Source organism: Diceros bicornis, chromosome 17 (assembly GCF_020826845.1).
Source record: "Diceros bicornis minor isolate mBicDic1 chromosome 17, mDicBic1.mat.cur, whole genome shotgun sequence".
Lineage (NCBI taxonomy): Eukaryota > Metazoa > Chordata > Mammalia > Perissodactyla > Rhinocerotidae > Diceros > Diceros bicornis.
Genome location: NC_080756.1, coordinates 60533187 through 60553004, shown reverse-complemented (window position 1 = coordinate 60553004; position 19818 = coordinate 60533187). Strand labels below are relative to the sequence as shown.

The following is a 19818-nucleotide window of genomic DNA, read 5'->3' as shown; positions in this document are numbered from 1 at the left end:
GTAGGACTTGGCCTGAGCCCCCCACCCTCACCTCCAACCAGAGCAACTCCACTTCCAACCGTGTGTTCATTCCACACGTATTCACCTCCCTGTGCTGGGCACTGTTCCAAGAGGTGGCGGGAATGCAGCAGGGAACAGAGTAGACCACAGTCCCTGCCCTCACAGAGGTTACACTCGAGTGGAGGAGACAGGAGATGAACCCAGGATAGAGGGCAAACCCTGTCAAGGGTATGTTTATGGCAACCACTAAGGAAAAAAAGAGATGCTGGAAAGAGGGATATGAAATGTTGCGGGCGGGTAAAATTTTAGATCCTGGGCAAGGGAAGACTTCATTCATTGAAAAGGCGACTCTTATAAAGCATTATAAAAATAGAAATGTAATTCTCATACCATAAAATTCACCATGTTAAAGTGTACAGTTGAATGGTTTTCAGTGTATTCTCACAAAGTTGTGCACCACCACCACTCTCTAATTCCAGAGGATTTCACCATAAAAGGTGAGTTTCTGAGTAAAGATCTGGTGCTGGATGTCTTCCGTTTGCTCCTCCGTCCACCTTTCTGCCCCCTCGGCCCTGGGAGGAGGACCTGGGTGGACCGCAGCGATGGGCTCCTTCTCTCAGCCTTCCAGTCCGCTTCAACAGATGGGAGCCCCAGCAGGCGCCAGAGGAGGAGGAGAGGGACGGGGACGTTTACTCCTGCAGCCCCCGTGGGTGGGGGCAGGAGTGGGACAGCCACCGACTGGCCGCATCCTAAGGCCACTGTCCCTGTGGGACCACTGTCTCCACACAGCTCACTCTCTTTCCAAGTTCCGGTGACTTTCTCTCCCCCTCGTCCCATCAGGCCTAGGGATTGGATCCCCACTGTTTCCAGCCCAGGATACAGCAGTGTCCCTGTGGTTCCCCATATACCCTGTCCACACCTCTGTAAACAGTCCCTTTATTAAACTCTTTTCAAGTCACCCCATTCAAGTATGCCATCTCTTCCTGCCAGGGATCCTGACTGACAGAGACCTGATGGAAATGAGGGAGCCGGCCCCCTGGGGCAGCAGGGCAGGCAGAGCTGCTGGGGGACGGCAAGCTCCAAGGCCCTAAGCTGGGAGCAGGCCTGACATGCTCAAGGAGCAGCAAGATGCCACTGAGAGGGGCCACAAGTGAGGGCAGGCAGCAGAAGCCAGGCCAGGGAGGAAGCCAGGTCCAGCCCATGTAGGGCCTTGTGGGCCGGGATAGAAACCTTGGCCTTTGCTCTAAGTAAGATGGACAGCCATTGAGGGCTTCTGAGCAGAGGAGGGATGGGGTCTGACTTCCACTCTAGAAGGAGCCCTCGGGGGCTATTTTCGGAGTAGACTGAAGAGGGGCAAGAGCAGAGGCAGGGAGGCCAGCTGTGGACAGAGGCCCAGCAGGAGATAGGTGGGATACTCACAGTGGGATGATCAGAGGAAAGTTTCTTTTCAAAGGTATGGATGAAGAGGAAACACTAGGGTAACCCAGGGCTTAGGAGCAGCTGAGCTGTTACCTCCTTCCAAGTCACAGCAGAGAAGTGGTTGCTACTAGAGCCTAAAGTGAGTTGATGATTAATTTTATGTGTCAACTTGACTGGGCCACGGAGTGTCCAGATATTTTGTCAAACATTATTCTGGCTGTGTCTGTGAGGGTGTTTCTGGATGAGATTAACATTTAAATCAACAGACTTGAGTAAAGTAGGCTGCACTCCCTAATGTGGGTGGGCCTCATCCAATCCATTGAGGGCCTGAAAAGAACAAAGGCTGACCCCTGCTGTGAGTAAGGGAGAAGTCCTCCTGACAGCCTTTGAGCTGGGATACTGGTTTTTTCCTTCCTTTGAACCCAATTGAAACATCACAGCTCTTCCTGGTTCTCAAGCCCGTTGGCCTTTGGACTGGAACTACACGGTCCCCTCTCCTGGGTCTCCAGCTTGCCCACTGAAGAGCTCCAGGCTTGTCAGCATCCGTAATTGTGGGAGCTGGTTCCTTATAATAAATCTGTCTCTCTCTCTCTACATCCTGTTGGTTGTTTCTCTGTGGAACCCTGACTAATACAGGGAGAAATCCCTGCAGGGTGGCTCTCCGAAGAGGAGTGGTGGTGTTGGTTTGAGAGAGGCGGCCAGCCCGAGGTGATTTGCTCTCTTCCCCTTCATTCCAGCTCTAGGTATCTCACCTCCAGTGCCTGGTGAGGGGCTGACCCCAAGAAGATGCCCTAGGAAAGTAGGTTAGACTGGACTAAGTTGTAAGGGGTGGAGATGAAAGGCTGACCAAGAGAAAGTTGGAGTACTTTTTCCCTCAGAGCCCTTAAAAATGAAGCACGACACAGGTGCGCTCCTAACTGGCCTGAGTAATAAGCCATCCTGGCCTACAGCTAAGGGACGAGCCCCCGAAGGTGCTGGGTTTCAAAGGTCTCTCTTAGGGACTGCTGACTCCTTAGCTCCATGCTCTGCTCCCACACCTCGCTTTATTCCTGCTAAGAAGTCCCTTCTCTGAGGCTGTTCGGCTCTGCAGTCCTCAGCCCTTCCCCCCGCCACCCCTGTTCCCCCCACGAGCCCTAGCGTGTCACAGTGGATGCAGTCAGAGGGGCCACGGTCCTAATACGTAGAACTGGCCAGAGTCAACAAGGTGTACAGAGCAAAATACATGTTGGCGATGCGTAAAAGACATTTTTCCCCGTACAGCTGGTCAGGGCACACTCGCAGGGGGCAATCTCTTGGTAGGTCTTTAAAAAGACGTGCTATTGCTTTGCCCACCATTATAATATCAGGGTTTTTCTTTCCAAGATCTTTGAGGGCTTCCCAAGCAGATCTCAGGGTCTGGGTGGGACCTAGACCACCCCTGTGTCTGTGAAATGAGCAAAGTGAGGATGGATGGAGTGTTCTAAGCAGCTTCCACGCTCAACACACAAGAGTGAGCCAGGCCTTCGGTGAGCAGGTGCTGGAACGGGAGGGGGCAGGTTCTGTGGAGTCAGGAGCTGGCATAATTGGGGGTGGTCACTCATACTAGAAAAAGAATACAAGTTACAAATACAAAAATAGACATAAAAGGGAATGAATGAAAAAAATCCCTCCAAATTACAAATTTTAAGAAGTTGATGAATACCACAAAAATCATAAAATCTAGAAAAATTACACATTCTTTTTATTTATTAATTGCCCCACACACCTCTGTAGTGCTTTTTCTAAATTTGGTATGATTTGAAATCCTCAAAAATACACAAAATTCACCTGAAATTAAAGCATTCACAGAAACAATTCAAATGCCTTTAAAAATCACTGCCGGGCCAGCCCCACGGCCTAGCGGTTAAGTTTGGCGTGCTCAGCATCGTCAGCCCAGGTTCAGTTCCCGGGCATGGACCCACACCACTTGTCTGTCAGTGGCCGTGCTGTGGTGGCAGCTCACATACAAAAAGAGGAAGACTGGCACAGATGTTAGCCTAAGGCAAACCTTCCTCAGCAAGAAGAAAGAACATCACGGCCGCGTTGTGTTGAGCCACGTCACCGTAGCCAGATGGCTCTGATACTACAACATGGGCGTGTGATGAGTGTGTGGGGGTGTCGCCACTGGAACACTCCCTTCCTCGGGCCTTTCTTGGCACGAGTGGCCGTTCTGCTAGAACCAGCGGGTTGTGTCAGGACCAGCTGCACAGGACACGCTGAGAAGCACCCTGGTGTGGAACGTGTGAACTGTGACCTCACATGCAGTGCTCAGATGGTACTATTGCCAGTTTGGACCCACAAACACAAGAATTTTGACCAAATGCTGTTTTGTGTAACTCCCGTCAGAAGAGAAGACCATGTGTGGTGTGTTTAGAATCGTATGCGTCCAATATCGACTCCTTTCCTCACAGGAGAGGACGGTATGGGCCGAGCCTTGAGGAGAACCACATCCTCTGCTGGCAGTTCTATTTGCGGGATCTTTGGAAGAACCTTCCACAGACTAGTTTCTGGCTCAGTGTCTTTCAAACCTTATTTTCCCTCCCGTCCCACACGGCGGGCATGTTGGACGTTCACCCGGTGTACACTTCTCCAGCTGCGCGTGGGTGTCCTGGCGTGGGCGACTGGGCCCTGGGTGATGACGGTGCCTACAAGCCATTCCTACACCAGAATGGCTGGAGGAAACTGGTCCATACAGGGGAGCAACAGAGAGCCACAGATGTTCGTCCCACGAAGCCCAAATTAGATGCTTCCCCAGCTCAGCTTCCCTTTCACTGGATCCCCAAACTGCCCACAGCCACTCAAATATCACCCAACCTGGGGAGATCAGACAGAGAAGAAGTTGGAACGGAAAGAGACAAGGGCCTTAACCAATCGTGGTTGAAGTGCCTTACTGGGAACATGTTGCTGTGCAAGGCAGGGGCCCTGAAGCTTCACGGATTTCCCGGCAAACGTGTCCCTAGCCTAGAACAATGAGATGTGGGGGCCACTGGATGTTGACATTATCTCTGACCTAGCCAAAGGCAGAGGTGAGACAAGAGCCAGAGTTAGAGGCCCAGCTCTGTCCCCTAGCCTCCCTGTGTCTCAAGAGCCCCCTGAAAATAGGGATGATGACACCGACCTCCTAGGATCGCTCTGTTTAAAGAGAGGGTGTGTAACAGCTCTTAGGAAGTCAGAGTGCAGGACAAACAGCCATTGTCCTCGGGCCAGTGTCACAGCGTCCACAGCATTCTCCTCCTCTCTGGTCCAGAAGGAACAAGTCTCCAGGAAGAGGTCTGCCTCTTTAAAGCAGGAGGGTGTGCTCTGACCCCTAAGGAAAGAGCCAAGCCCTGTCTCCTGACATCAGGGTAATCCTAGGAGGTCACTCCTGCCCCCTCTTCCCTGCTGTCACGCGGGGGATTAGAGGAGAGTCCAGTGGATTAACCGGCTCATTTAGTCACAAACTCCCCAGGCGGGCAGACTGTCAGCCCCTCTCCTGGTGCCTGCTGGTCAGGTAGGGGGGTTCCTCTATTCGCTGTTCTCAGCAGGGCAGAGAGAAGCCCCTTCCCCTGCCAGGCATTTCAGCCAGGACCCGACTGAAAGCTGAGGAACCCCAGGCTTGCCAGGACCTGGAAGGCAGAAGGCTTGGGGACATCCCAAGGATCCAGGTGAAAGGCAGACAGAGCTCATGATCTGAGGTGGCTCTTTCCCCTCCCCCTGCCCCCTGCCAGCAGGGATATCATGCCCGGACTCCCCAGGTGCCACCCAGACACCAGATCCACCCACAGCAGGATGCTCTGCCACCAGCGGCCCATGGCCTGGGCCTCCCTGCTGAAGACCGCTGTCATCCTGTGGCTGCTACTGTCCAGCGCCTCCCTGACCCCCACGTGGGGGCAGACCAAGATTCCTCTGGAAACGTAAGCATCAAGTTCAGCCCCCATCCCATAAAACCCTTGCCTCCTCCCGGGAGACCTCAATCCTCTGCCCCCCTCCTCCTCTGACCTCCCTCTGGGCTCTCCCCTGGGAGCTTCCACTGCCCACTCTCCCTTGCTTGCTGTGAAGATCTTTGCTTCACCCTCCTCTCTTCCCGGAAGCCCTCCCATTGTGGACTGCCCCCCGGCGCCTCCCCAGACACCTGATGGTTTTAGGCAGAGCTGCTCATCAGGGCCCGCACCCCCATCGGGTGGCCAGCAGCGTCTCGAGCACCTGCAGGTGGATGCTTCTTCCGGGATCATCGCTGTGATTAGGGGACTGGCAGTGGGAGCTGTGTTGGCTCAAAATGATCATTGCGGCTCCCCAAGGAATTACTAGGATGTTTGTGTTTTGACATTCTGAAAGGGTAAAGCGGTTCTAAACTGACAAAATGGCTCATGCAGCCAGGAACTAGGAAAAATTGGAGTTTGGTAGTCTCGGTCTCCCCTTTCTATGACTTTCTGCATCCTTCCAGGCCCCGACTCTACATCCTGTCATTAAGACTAACTCCAGGAAAGAGTCTGGTATCACTCATTCACACTTTGGGGTAAATTTAAATTACTGTGTGACCTCTCTGGAGTCCTTTTTGTCCTTAGCTCTCTGGGCCCATTGAAAAAATTTCCAACACAAGTGGGAAGCAGAGTGCTCTAGATGAGAGTTACTTACTCAGTCCCTATCTAAGTCCAGCGTGATAGTCAGGCTACCAGACCAAGTGTCAACCTCACGTCTTGACAGAAGTGAGGACCGGGGAGCCTGAGCAATGCCCAGTGCGTGTGCTCAGCCTTGCTGAGCAGGGGGTTTGAGCAGCATTCTCTCCAGCTGGTTGTACAGCCTGTGTGCTTTGTACATACCCGGCCCTGGGTTAGGTCCTTACACACGACGCTTGTGGTCCACACAGCAGTACAGCGGTGCCTACAGTCCCCATCTGCAGCTGAGGAAGTAGCTCAGAGAGGTTGGGCAACTTCCCCAAGTTCACGTAGCCAGTAAACGGAAGTGTCGGAATTTGAACTCAAGTCAGCCGGGCCAGTGCTTCACCATCACACCCACTGCCAGCCTGTAAATCTGTCCGCTGCTGTGGGAGAGGTTGAGAATAATTTTCATGCCTGGAACACACACCAATAGTAGAAGGCAAACTCCAGGAATAGGCTGAGTGCCAAGTAAAGGTGGCTGGGATCCAGCTTTCCTTTGAGGAGAACCGCAGAGTGGACCATCTACACAGAAACCTCGAGAGAGTTGGCTGAGATTAATGGCCCACAAACACCCACATCTGCACCCGCCCACTCCCTTGGAGCCAGACCTCTGCCCAGCCCCTAAACCCATCTCGCCACTGGATCCTTCTCAGTCTTTCTCACCCCAAAGACCCCGAGTCTCTCTCCTGTCAAGCGGCAGTCTCTCTCCCCTCCCACTCAGCCCCCAGCCTTCGCCACCTGCTCTGCTTCTACTGCCCTCCCAAATCCGTTCCCGCCAAGATGACCAAAGACCTCGTTGCCCAATCCAGTGGACATTTCTGGCCTCCTCTCCCTGGACTCTTGTTTTGGACACTAGCCTCTCCTTTTTTCTTGGATCTCGATGCCTCAACTTCCATAGTGCTGTGCTCTCCCGGGTCTCCTTGGGCACCCGTTACCTCTCTGTCTCAAAGGCTCCTTTCCCCCTGCCTGCCCCTGAGATTGTTGGTGTTCCCCAGGGCTTGTCATCCAGTCAAATCTTCTCATCCTACACACTCTCACTGAGAAATCCCATCTACCCTCGGAATTTCAATCCCCCACCCATGTACTAATGACTCTTAGCCCTGCCTCTACCTGTTAGACTCACATATCCACTGCCAATGGATAGCTCTTCCTAAACATCATATGAGCTTTTAAATTCAAGTTTGTGTCTTTCACGATGCAGAGATAGGTGCCTTCTAGAGTTGTGCAGTACACAACCTGCCAACAGCACTCTGCAACACAGCTCTGCAATGGAAATCTCACATTCTACACATCACAAGCTACTCTCATCACCTTCCACCTTCCCCAAGGAGCTGCCCCTGATCTTCCTGATATTCTTAATTTTATTTGATAACACCACCATCAGCTCAACTGCCCAGGCTAGAAACCTGGAATTCATGTTTGACTCCTCCAAGCTCTTCTGTACTCTCTACCTAGAATTCTTTTTGTCGGGCTAAACTCTTCCAAACTTCTAACAGTGAACTCAGATCCCATCTCTCCCAGGAAGCCTTTCCTCACCACCACTACCCCTCCCCAAGCTTTGTTGGTGCCCCTTCAAACAGGCATTATGCTCTCTGCATACAAAGGGGTGTCCCTCCAACCAAGGATTTTACTGTGGTGTGGATCCAGCCCTGCACACAATGCCTGGAACACAGTAGGGCCTCAATAAATATTGGTTGAGTGACAGAATGAGTGCTGACCTCGAAATGGTCATGCATACAAACTCCCTTTGCTCCATCTGGAGAGGCTCAGCCACAGTCCTTTACGGCCACCCCCAGACCCCTGCCAGTCTGCCCAGATGATGAGATCTTGGTGCACTTCCGGGGACGGACGAGAGGTCAGGGTTTCTCCACTAGGCTGCCTGCATGAGGGGAAGGGGTGGCCTCCCCCCACCCGGCCTGCCCTTCGTCCCTGCAGCAGCAGCTCAGAGCCTTCTCCTCTGCGCCTTGCATCACGCTCCCTCTGCAGTTTCAGCAGAGGAGTCAGCTCATGGTGACCCTGGGCAGGACACCCTGGAGGGTACAACTCACGGGGAAGCTGCAACCCAGGCAGCACCTGTGTCGGTCCTCAGGGCCACCCCGCCCTGGCCTGGGCCTGTCCACAGCCTCTTCCCTCCTTCTCTCCTCTCTGTTCTCCACCCACAAACCACAGCCCTTGGAGGATTGGGGTCAAGCTTTGGTTCCGGGCTTGTCAGCCCTGCCCCCTGCCTCTCAGCGGGAGATCCAGCCCAGGGTGTTCAGCACACACAGGGCAGCTGCTGAGCCCCCAACGGTCCTCTGGGTCCCCTGCCCTGGCCAGGAGGGACAGTAGTTCTTTGAGTGTGTGTTTTCTGGGTATACGTCAGTTTGTATGTGTTTGTGTGTATGTGTGTGTATATATGCATATCTGGATATGATATGTGTGTCTCTATGTGTTTGTGTGTGTGCATCAGTGCATGTCTATGTGTGTAGACACTTGTTTTTCTATGTGCACGTGTGTGTGCATATCTGTGTGCATCTATACAAGTGTCTCTGTATCTGTGTGTGTCTGTGTGTGTGTGAGTGTGTGTGTGTCTGTGTGTGTGAGTGTGTGTGTGTCTGTGTGTGTGAGCGTGTGTGTGTCTGTGTGTGTGTGAGCGTGTGTGTGTACACAGGTACTTTCATGCCCCACAGGGTGAAGCTGTGGGCAGACGCGTTTGGTGGGGACCTGTATAACACTGTGGCCAAATACTCGGGCTCCCTCTTGCTGCAGAAGGTCAGTAACCCCCTTCCAGGGAGCTCACGGGTGGTCAGAGGGCGGTTGGCCAGGGAGTCCTTCCGGGTAGAGAATCCCTGCGTGTCCGCACTGTGAGGGGTCTTGGAGATCATCTAATCCAATCCCCTCATTTTCAAATGGGAAACTGAGACCCACGGAGGGGAACAATTTGCCCAAGTCACAGAGCAAGTCAGTGGGGGCAGTACGGTGGGGTAGCCAAGAGCGTAGTGTCAGCTCAGATCCCCGGCAAGCTGACGTCAAGATGGAATTAGACGGGCAGAGACTTACTGGGGGGTGTGGGGGCTGTGAAGAACAAAGGGCAGTGGGCGCAGGAGAGAGCAGAATGGGATGCAGGCCTGACACCTATGGACGACGAGGGGAAGGAAGGCGGAGGGGTAAGCGGGGCCTCAGCTGGCCGGGCCGGCAGTGTGGAGAGCCCTGCGGGGGCTGCTTGGCAGTAAAAGTATGTGAGCGGGCCTGTGGCCCTCTGTGCAGGAAGAGCTTTCCACACTTCCAGTCTCAGCAACCCCAGCCGTGTCCTGGGGAACAGGAGAGCCCACACGGGGCCCTCACTGAGGTCTGAGCCCACGCCTGGCTCCTGGGCAGGAACAGGGCCTGCTGGAGAGGCTGATGCGGCAGCCCTCCCCCGCCACCTATTTATTAACTGCTTTCTGTGCAGACTGACACCTAGCCCGTCCTCTTACTAGATTATAAACAACTTCCTTTTCCTCTGACATTTCTAACTCCCAGACCAGTTTTAATTATAGCTTGTCATTCTCTATAATTACCATTCCCTCAGAGCTTTATATTCAGGATTTAATTCTCACCACCACTTCATGAGGTGAGTATGATCTTCGCCATTTTCTAAATGTTTCTGAAGGCAAATCTCAGGCTTTTGTGCCTGCAGGTGACCCCACTGCAGCCCGGCCTGTCTCCCTTCCCACCACCCACAGGTCCTCTGGCTGGAGGCGGTGGGAGGAGCTAGAGTGGGCCCCTCCCAGGCCCCCACAGGCTGCTGTAGCAATGACAGCTCACACCCCCTTTCCACTCACACTGCACTCCTCCACTGCAAACACCACTTCATTCGATCTTCTCATCTGTGCCCTGCAGCCAGGTGAGGAAGACAGAGCAATAATCATGCGGCCATTTGGGTACAAGCATTCTCTAAGTCTGTGCATTCTAGAGCATTCGCTAAAGCAGTGCAAATGTCCCATCCTAAAGAGGAGGAAACTGATTGAGTAACCCACCTAAATTCACGTGGCCAACAGGTTGCCGAACTGGGTCGTTGGACGTTGGTTGTAGACACACCGGGCGAGAGATTGTCTCCCACAGGCCCCGGGGGAAAACCCTAACCCAGCACCCAACTCTCCTGGGCCCCGCAGGCAGTTTGTCAGGCAGCGTCAATTCCTGCAGCTGCTGAGCTCTGCCCATACAGTGAGAATGGAGGTTCCCATGGTTGTGAGCAGGGGCACACGGACGTCACGAGGCGTCAGAGAAAGATGAACTGAAATCTCACAGTCTGTATGAGCAGCCCCAGGGAGGCAGCATGACAGCACGAAGGACATGGAAGGCTGGGAAACCCGGCACACCCCAGGTCCCCCATTCACTTGGTCGGCCTCCCTGAGCCTCAGTCTACTCCCTCTTAAGGATATTAACTGCAGTGTGTCCTGAGTCCCTGCAGCAGAGAGGATGTTTGATAAGAAGCAGCTATTATTGTTAGTGGAGGAGATTATATGAGGAGGGGAGGGCGTGTCCTTGCCTCTATTTGAGTAAACAAGACTTCACGAGTGTGAAGAGGATGGAGTTGAAAGGATGGAGGCCATGCGTAATGGCATTAGTCAAGAGGATGGAGGCCACGCGTAATTACATATGAGACAACAGATGCCCATCTGTCCCACTTCCCTGAACAGAAGTACAAGGATGTGGAGCCCAGTCTGAAGATTAAGGAGGTGGATGGCTTGGAGCTGGTGAGGAAGTTCTCAGAGGACATGGAGACCATGCTACGCAGGAAAGTGGAGGCTGTCAAGGTGCTCCAGGTCCTATGATCTGTGGGGGGATTCCTCCTCAGCCCCCATGTCACCCAAATGACCCTCACTGATGGGTCATCCTCCCACCCACATCATCCTTTCTCCTACCTCGCAAATGTCTACCTTGTGTCCCCATGAGCCAAAAGATCCTCGTAAAGGAGGAAATGGTGGGAAGCAAGGGGATAGAAGAGAGGGCTGGGATTTGAGCTCTGCCCTAGGGAAAAACTTCCAATACAATAGGATCAACCTACATGTTAAGAGGGACTCTGTGTCACGATCTCATATTCAGTGACTGGTAGAGAGCTGGTACCAAGTGAGGGCTTAGGAGTCGCCTGCCGAATGAACGGAGGGTTGGTGGATGGGTGGGAGTATAGCTGGGTGGAGAGCATGCAAAGCAAAGCTGCCTCCCTCTCCTCTCCCCTTTTCTCCTTCCCCTCCTCCTCCCTCACCCCTTCCCCTTCTGCCGTATGACCCACACTTCAAGGCACCTAGTGCTCTGAGGGCCACCCACACAGCAGAGATGCCTGTGGTCACGGGCCTTCGTGCTCAGGTGACTCATCACTGCACATCCAAGCCTGGCTTGGCCTGGTAGAAACAGAACATGACTTTTCCTTGGCATGAAGTGCCTACCCCAGATGCCTGTGGGGACCTAGGTGGTTGGAGAGACACAGTTCCTGCTCCACTCAGCCAGAAGTCTTGCCATCCAAGACCAATGTTGTCCCCAAAAGGACTCCCTTTGGGCAGCCAGGAGAACAAGAGAGAGGAGATGGGGCCAGGATGCAGACTGTGCAGGGGAGGCCGAGGCCAGCGCTGAGGTGGGGGTGGGCTGGCTGAGGTGTTGAGAATGCAAGCTGCAGCCTGGCCAGTGTGCCTGCTGTCTCCCCACCTCCCCTGTCAAAACCCACAGTCTGGGAGGAATCCAGTGTCCAAGTCGCCTGAGCCTTCTTTCCCAAGCGTTACAATTTGCAGCCTCTTTTCTCCAGGCTTCGGGCCAAGGGATCTTAGCATCAGGAACCAATGAGAAGATGCTTGGGGACAGAAGGGCCCATCCTGGGCTGCAGCAGGAGGGCACTGACCTCACACACACCCTGCACTGGCGATAATGCCTCTTTCAGTCTGCAGTGCTGGTTAAACTGCCTCCCTGGGCGGAGCACCGACACGGGGATGCAGAGAGGCCCCGCTTCCAGAGCTGGTTCTCTTGGTCTAGAGCACAGGCACTCCTGGTGCATCCCCGAGGCCGGGATCTGGGCTCCCTGGGGCTCCAGTCGCGCTGTGTCCTTCCCACGGCTTCAACTGTAGAAAACCGACCAAAGGAATGCTCACTCTGTGGACCTTCTCCAAGCACCAGTCCCTGCTCCCTGGGGGGTTCTGGGGGGCCACAGCCACCAACCCTTCTATGCGGGTACCCATGGGGAAACTTCCTGCAAAGCAGCTCTAACATAATCTTTGCCCTGTGGAATTTCTTCATCTCATCCTAGGACTTGGGGCTTGGGAGGGAGGAGGGCAAGGATTATTCTGCCCAGTTTACAGTTGTATAAATAGAGACACAGAGAGCCTTAGTGGCTTGCCCCCTGACAAAGCCAGAAAAGGAGCTCGGGTTTTCTTTTTTTTCCCCAGATTTCCTTAGGTATGATTGGCAATCAAAAATTATGTATATTTAAGGTGTACAACCTGATGACCAGAAGATATGGGACATATACATTGTGAATATTCACCCCAACCAAGCCGATCAACATATCCATCACCTCACACAGTTACCATTTTCCTATTTATAGATTTTTGTGTGTGGTGAGAACACTCAAGATCTACCCCCTTAGTACATTTCAAGTACACAATACAATGTTGTCAACTAAAGTCACTTTTCTGCGTAATTGAAACTTTGTACCCCTGACCAACATCTCCCCATTTTGCCCTCTCCCCAGCCCCTGGGAACCACCATTCTGCTCTCTGTTTCTTTGAGTTTTACTAGTTTAGATTCCACATATAAGTGAAGTCAGGCAGTATTTATCTTTCTACATCTGGCTTATTTCACTTAATGTCTTCCAGGTTCATCCATGTGGTTACAAATGATAGGATTTCCTTCTTTTTTAATGCTGAATAATATTCCATTATATATGTGTATGTATATATATATATCACATTTTCTTTATTCATCTGTCGATGAACATTTAGATTGTTTCTGTGTCTTGGTTATTGTAACTAATGCTGCACTGAACATGGGAATACAGATATCTTTTCAAGATCCTGATTTCGTTTTCTTTGGACATATACCCAGAAGTGGGATTGCTAGATCATATGGTAGTTCCATTTTTAATTTTTTTGAGGAACCTCCATACTGGTTTCCATAGTGGCTGCACCAATTTACATTCCCACAGTACACAAGGGTTCCCTTTTCTCCACATCCTTACTAACGCTTGTTATTTCTTGTCTTTTTGATAATAGCCATCCTAACAGGTGTGACGTGATATCTCATTGTGGTTTTGATTTGCATTTCCCTGATGATTAGCGATGTTGAGCAACTTTTCATGTACCTGTTGGTCATATGTATGTCTTCTTTGGAGAAATGTCAATTCAGGTCCTTTGCCCACTTTTAAAATCTGGTTATTTGTTTTTTTGCTGTTGAGTTGTAGGTGTTCCTTACATATTTTGGATATTAACCCCTTATCAGATATATGGTTTGCAAATATCTTCTCCCAGCCCATAGGTTGCCTTTTCACTCTGTTGATTGTTTTTTTTGCTGTGCAGAAGATTTTAAGTTTGATGCATTTGTCTATTTTTGCTTTTCCTACCTGTGCATTTGGTGTCATATCCAAAAAAAGACCAATGTCAAGAAGGTTTTTTCCTATGTTTCCCTCTAGTAGTTTTATGGTTTCAGGTCTTATGTTTAAGTCTTTAATCCATTTTGAGTTGATTATTGTATGTGGTGTGAAATAAGGGTAAATTTAATTCTTCTGCGTATGGATATCCAGTTTTCCCAACACCATTTATTGAAGAGACTATCCTTTCCCCATTGTGTGTTCTTGGCTCCCTTGATGAAGATCAGTTTGCTGTAGATCTGTGGATTTATTTCTGGCCTCTCAATTCTGTTCCATTGATCTATGTGTCTGTTTTTATGCCAGTACCATACTGTTTTGATTACTATAGCTTTGTAATATAGTTTGAAATCAGGAAGCATGATTCCTCCAGCTCTGTTCTTCTTGCCCAAGAGTGCTTTGTGGTTCCATATGAATTTTAGGATTGTTTTTTTCTATATCTGTAAAGAAAGCCATTGGGATTTTGATAGGGATTGCATTGAATCTGTAGATCGCTTTGGGTAGTGTGGATATTTTAACAATACTAATTTTTCCAATCCGTGAGCATAGGATGTCTTTCCATTATCTGTGTCTCCTTTAATTTCCTTGCCTCCCATGATGCTCTTCGATGCTGGCCTCCTTTTTAAATTTCTAATTGTGGTAAATCCACATAATATAAAATTAACCATTTTGAAGTGTACAGTTCAGTGGCATTAAGTACATTCACAATGTCGTGCAACTATCATCACTGTCTAGTTCCAGAACTTTTCATCACCCCGAAACAGGAACCCTGTAACCCCTAAATAGTCACTCCCTATTTCCCCTTCCGCCTAATTCCTGGCAACCACTGATCTGCTCTCTGTCAATGGATTTTCCTATTCTGGATATTTCATACAAATGGAATCATATAATATGTGACATTTTGTATCTGTATTCTTTTACTTAGCATAATATTTTCAAGGTTCATCCACGTCTTAACATGTATCAGAACTTCATTCTTTTTTATAGCTGAATAATATTTCATTGTAGGGATATCTCACATTTTGTTTATCCATTCATCTGTTGATGGACATTTGGGTTGTTTCCACCTTACGGCTACTGAGTATATACATATTGAATAATATGTATACACACACATGCAAACATTTTAATACACTATTTTTTAGAGCAGTTTTATGTTCACAATAAAATTGAAAGGAAAGTACAGAGAGTTCCCATGTACCTTCTGCCCCCGTAGCACACAGCCTCCCCAACTATCACTATCCTCCACCAGAGTGGTACATTTGTTATAATCCGTGAACCTACTGTGACACATCATTATCACCCAAAGTCCATAGTTTACATTAGGGTTCACTCTTGGTGTTATACATTCCATGGGTTTTGACAAATGGGTAAGGACATGTATCCATCATTATAGCATCATACAGAGTAGTTTCACTGACCTAAAAATCTTCTGTGTTCCATCTATTCATCCCTCCCTCCCCACCAACCCCTGGAAACCATTGATATTTTTACTGTTTCCATAGTTTTGCCTTTTCCATAACATCATGTAGTTGGAATCACACAGTATGTAGCCTTTCAGATTGGCCTTTTCACAGGTTGATTAGCCTTTTCACTTGGTAATATGCATTTACCTTTTGGCTATTGTGAATAGTGCTGCTATGAACGTTTGTGCACAAGTTCTTGTTTGAGTCCCTGTTTTCAGTTCTCTTGGGGTGGAATTTATTGAGGATCCACTTCCTTTTGCCCATTCATTCTCCCCTTTGTGTTCGTGTCCCTCAGAATTTGGTAGAGGCTGCAGAGGAGGCTGACCTGAACCATGAATTCAACGAATCTCTGGTGGTGAGTCCTCCTGCTCCCAGAGCTGCTGCTGAGAGGGTGTAATGGCTTGTCTCCCAACCCCACCAAGGGCCAGGGTCACCTGAGTACAGGATATGGAGGGGTAGAGGAGGTGGGATGGAGGTCCAACACTACCCTTTAATGTGCACAAGATTTGTGTGACCCTACAATAGATGGATTCTGAAATACTCTCAAGTCTTTTCAGGAGGGATTTATGGACCAGGTAGGAGAGACAACTACTAAGACCTGGGGGGCCGGGGCCACAGAGTGGCAATCCACTCATTCCATAGACATTTATTACCCAACCACAATGTGTGAGCCTCCGCACAGATAGAAAGTCAAGAAGCTCGTAGACCAAATAACTCTAGTATAAGGCATGTAATGAGTCCATAGGAATAGGTAAACAGTGTTACGAGCGTGCAGAAGGGAAGGGAAGGAGCGCTCAGAAACCCCTGCAGACAAGGCGGCAGCATTAGGGCTGGCCTCAGGCGGAGGGGGATTTGAGCAGGCTAAGGCATGGAGAAGGGGTTTCTAGGCTGAGGGAGAAGGAAAGACACTGAAATAAGAAAACACAAGATTAACTGAGGAAATCACAAGTGGTCAGCCCTGTGTGTCCTGGGGATGGTCAAGCAGAAAGTGACTGGGGAAAGGTAGGAATCTGGCCTTCACATAGCCCAGAATGTTGCATATTGAAAGTTTGAGCTGGAAAAGGACAGAGCTACATCTGTGCTTTAGAAAGCTCATGCCGGCAGCAGTATTGTGACATGGGGCAGGGCATAGGGGACCCTGAGGGGGGCTACCAAGGGTTAGAGTTAGTGAACCGGGTGGTGTGGAGGGGTGGGGAGTGGGGAGGAGAGTCTGATTATGACTGCAAGGGTGGCAGCCTGAGCGGACCCTCCAACACTGCGTAAGAGCCAGAGGGCAGATTCCTGAGCCCACAGAGGGACACGGGGCCACAGGTCCTGCCCAAGGCCCCGCTGCAGGCTGTTTCTTAAAGAGAGAAGCATCACTTCTCAGGGACCCAGCGTTCTGGGTCCCTAGGAGCCCTCCTGCTCTGGAAGAAAATGGTGGTGCTAATGAAGCTGCCTCTGTCTCTTTAACTCTCCTTGAATCTGTCTGCCCATCTGTCTCTGACTCTGGCTAAACAAAGTGGGGAACGGAAGCAATAACCTAGACAATTTACATCAATAACCAATCGAATCAACCATCCACTCCAATTATCTGGATATGTATTTGCCCCCGAATCATGTGGATCATTGCCTGAGTTCTCCACGGACGTTGCTTGTATGGGCACTGTCAGTCCATCCAACTGTCTCTCACGTCTGAGTCCTCTGATTTGTGCCATTTCTCTTTGTCTTTCTCACTCTGCGGGTCCCTCGTGCCTGCGCTGTCTCTGTCTGGCTCATTCCCCTCCACCCCTAGTTTGACTATTACAACTCGGTCCTGATCAACGAGAGGGACGAGAATGGCAACTATGTGGAGCTGGGGGCTGAATTTGTCCTCGAGTCCAACGCACACTTCAGCAACCTGATGGTGAACACCTCCATCAGCAGCGTGCAGCTGCCCACCAACGTGTATAACAAAGGTACTCCCCCGCCCACCCTCGGCCTGGCACACACTCTTAACCGCTGCCTAGTTGTTAGGTGGTGCTGGTGGATTTTAATGACTTGCCTCCATTTCCCTGAGAAGCCCTGCAGGGTGGTAAACTGATTCTCCAACCTCCTTGACTGAGGAGGAGGAGAAAAATTATTTACACAAGCCTAGGCTGGGAGAAAACTCAGTGTTCCTGGATTAGATGGTGTGAGTGTGGCTATCTGAGTGAGATGAAGAGGGAAGTTGTAAACTACACCACTGCAGGCAGTGTGTGTGTGTGTGTGTGTGTGTGTGTGTTCAGCGGGTGAAGAATTGGTCACTGTTGCTTTTGATTTAGTTTCCCCAGCAGTTCCTTCTGTAATTGTCATCCTTTAGACCCACATATTTTAAATGGAGTCTACATGTCTGAAGCCTTGAACCCTGTTTTTGTGGAGAACTTCCAGAGAGACCCGACATTGACCTGGCAATATTTTGGCAGCTCAACTGGATTCTTCAGGATCTATCCAGGTAAGGACATTGGGAGGCTTCTCCATGATCTTCTGGGTTTCTTCTCTGGGAATAAGGCAATAGGGGCATAGGGGCATTGAAGATGGACCCTGGCACTCAGACCCCCAGTGAATGGGGCTGGCCTTCCTGTCCAAAAGCACCTCCAACCCACACTTTGACACTCTTCACAACATAATATGTATATTTTCAGTAAATAGCTGTTGAATGAATAAATGAAATCATCAACACCATGGTAACAAGCCAATAAATGCCCACATTGAACTCCTGTCCTATGAAAAGCATCATGGAAGATGCAAAGGAGGGTAAAACAATTCGTAAGATGTTTACATCCTAATGGGAATAATGAGGCATACTTGAAGTGTCTGACAGCAGTGTAGGAAATGTCACAGGTTACTATGAGATTAATGGCCAACCTAATAGGTAGAGTGGGGAAAGCTCCCTTGTCCACCAATAAGAATAGAAAACCAAAACATCTACCACAATATTTGCTAGAGTTCTACCTTCTTTTTACTTCTCATTCAAAGTAATTCCCCTCCACATTTCACTCCAACCCCTTTTTATATTTTAGCACACTGTCCAGAAAGTCTTAAGGTTGCCCTGTTTTTCTGCGACAGGCAATCAGAAAGGTCCTAAAGGACCCGTCTGTGTCCTTGGGCTGGGACAGCCATTCTCTCTCCAGGAGCGTTCCCGGACACGTGCCCCGGTTCCTTACCAGCCACGCAACAGGGGCCAAATAAAGCCAGAACGCCAGGCTTACGGCAAGGAAAGAGTTTTTATTTCGGGTGACGTCAGCCAGGAGACGAGAGCTCTCAAATTTGTCCCATCTCCCCGAAAGTTAGGAGGCAAGGGGTTTGAAAGGTTGTGAGGAACGTGGCTGCTTGTAGGGAGGGGGAGCCTGTGGGCTTGTTGGCCAGCACTTTCCCACCAGCCTGTGTTTGGCCTTGTGAGGCTGCTGGTTGGCAGGAGGATGGCGAGATAAGGGAGTTGCAGGTGGGTGTCCTTCAACCGTCTCCATCTCCCTGGTGGATGGTGGATTCCAGTGTCAGGAAGCCAAGGAGTTGAGGTCTGAGAAGCTTTAGCTTCTTTTTTATTTTTTTATTTTATTTTTTTTGTGAGGAGATCAGCCCTGTGCTAACATCTGCCAATCTTCCTCTTTTTGCTGAGGAATACTGGCCCTGAGCTAACATCCAAGCCCATCTTCCTCCACTTTATATGGGATGCCGCCACAGCACAGCCTGACAAGCGGTGCGTTGGTGCGCGCCCGGGATCCAAACCCAGGCCGCCAGCAGATCGCGCACACTTAACCACTTAACCGCTATGTGTCACAGGGCCGGCCCCAAGCTTTAGCTTCTTGATATCAGTTTCCCTGTAACAAACCTCAAGAACTGTTAATTAGCCAAAACATCAGTGTGAGCCCAGCTTGAGGCCACCGGGGCTTTTAATAATTTGTAAACCAACCAATATCTACATGTGAATGTAACTTAGAGAAACAGGGAGAGAGGATGAGTGCTTTTGGTTTTAACCCCATATATTCTGGGGTTAATGTAGGGGAACTGATATCAGGGCCGGTATCAGGAGTACAAAGGGACCTTAGAGCCCATGGACTTCTCCTTATCAGTGTGCTCCTGCTTGTTTCTCTGTCCAGATCCACAACAAGCCATTGGTTCTTTTTCTGTTCTCTGGAGCCTCAGTGAACAATTTCATCTCTCCTCCATGTAACAGCCCTTCAAATGCCTGAAGACAGCTCACATGGCCCTCAAGTCTTCTCCAGGATAGAATTCCTGTACATATTCCTGCCACATAAGGGCTTCCAGAGATGCCAACTTTGTGCAAACAACACAATCCAGCTGTGAGCCCATCAGTCTTAGTAGGGAGGTGCCGTTTCTTACAACCACATCCACATTTACAGATCTGTGCCTGGCCTCAGGGAGACAGTATTGGGCTGGCCATAATCTTTGATCATGATGCACTATCCCCGCGGGCTAATGCTGGACCATTTGTATTTATTTTATTTTATTTTTAATTTCATCTATAACATAACAAAGGCCTGTATATACATCACCAATACGAAAACTAGAATATTACCAACCAAACTTCTCTCTACCTATGTGTTCCTCCTCTTCCCCACCCTCTGCCCCACTTCTTCCCCCCAATCCCTCCACTGACAAAGTAATAGCTATCCTGAATTTTGAGTTTATCACTCTATTTGGATTTTTTGGCTGTCTGTTTGTTTAG

The 19818-nt window shown here is 50.1% G+C and overlaps 2 protein-coding genes across 2 annotated transcripts in view; one reads left to right on the top strand and one right to left on the bottom strand.

Moving 5' to 3' along the window:
- ADIPOR2 (adiponectin receptor 2) overlaps nt 1–19818 on the bottom strand; it is a 429864-nt gene that overhangs the window by 188110 nt on the left and 221936 nt on the right. The gene's annotated exons all lie outside the window — the stretch shown is intronic.
- CACNA2D4 (calcium voltage-gated channel auxiliary subunit alpha2delta 4) overlaps nt 5227–19818 on the top strand; it is a 110420-nt gene continuing 95828 nt past the window's right edge. Inside the window, exons 1-6 of the mRNA XM_058559129.1 lie at nt 5227–5330; nt 8744–8825; nt 10736–10852; nt 15427–15486; nt 16906–17068; nt 17452–17583. Of these exons, the coding sequence (XP_058415112.1) occupies nt 5227–5330; nt 8744–8825; nt 10736–10852; nt 15427–15486; nt 16906–17068; nt 17452–17583 (658 nt within the window). The remainder of the gene's footprint in view (nt 5331–8743; nt 8826–10735; nt 10853–15426; nt 15487–16905; nt 17069–17451; nt 17584–19818) is intronic.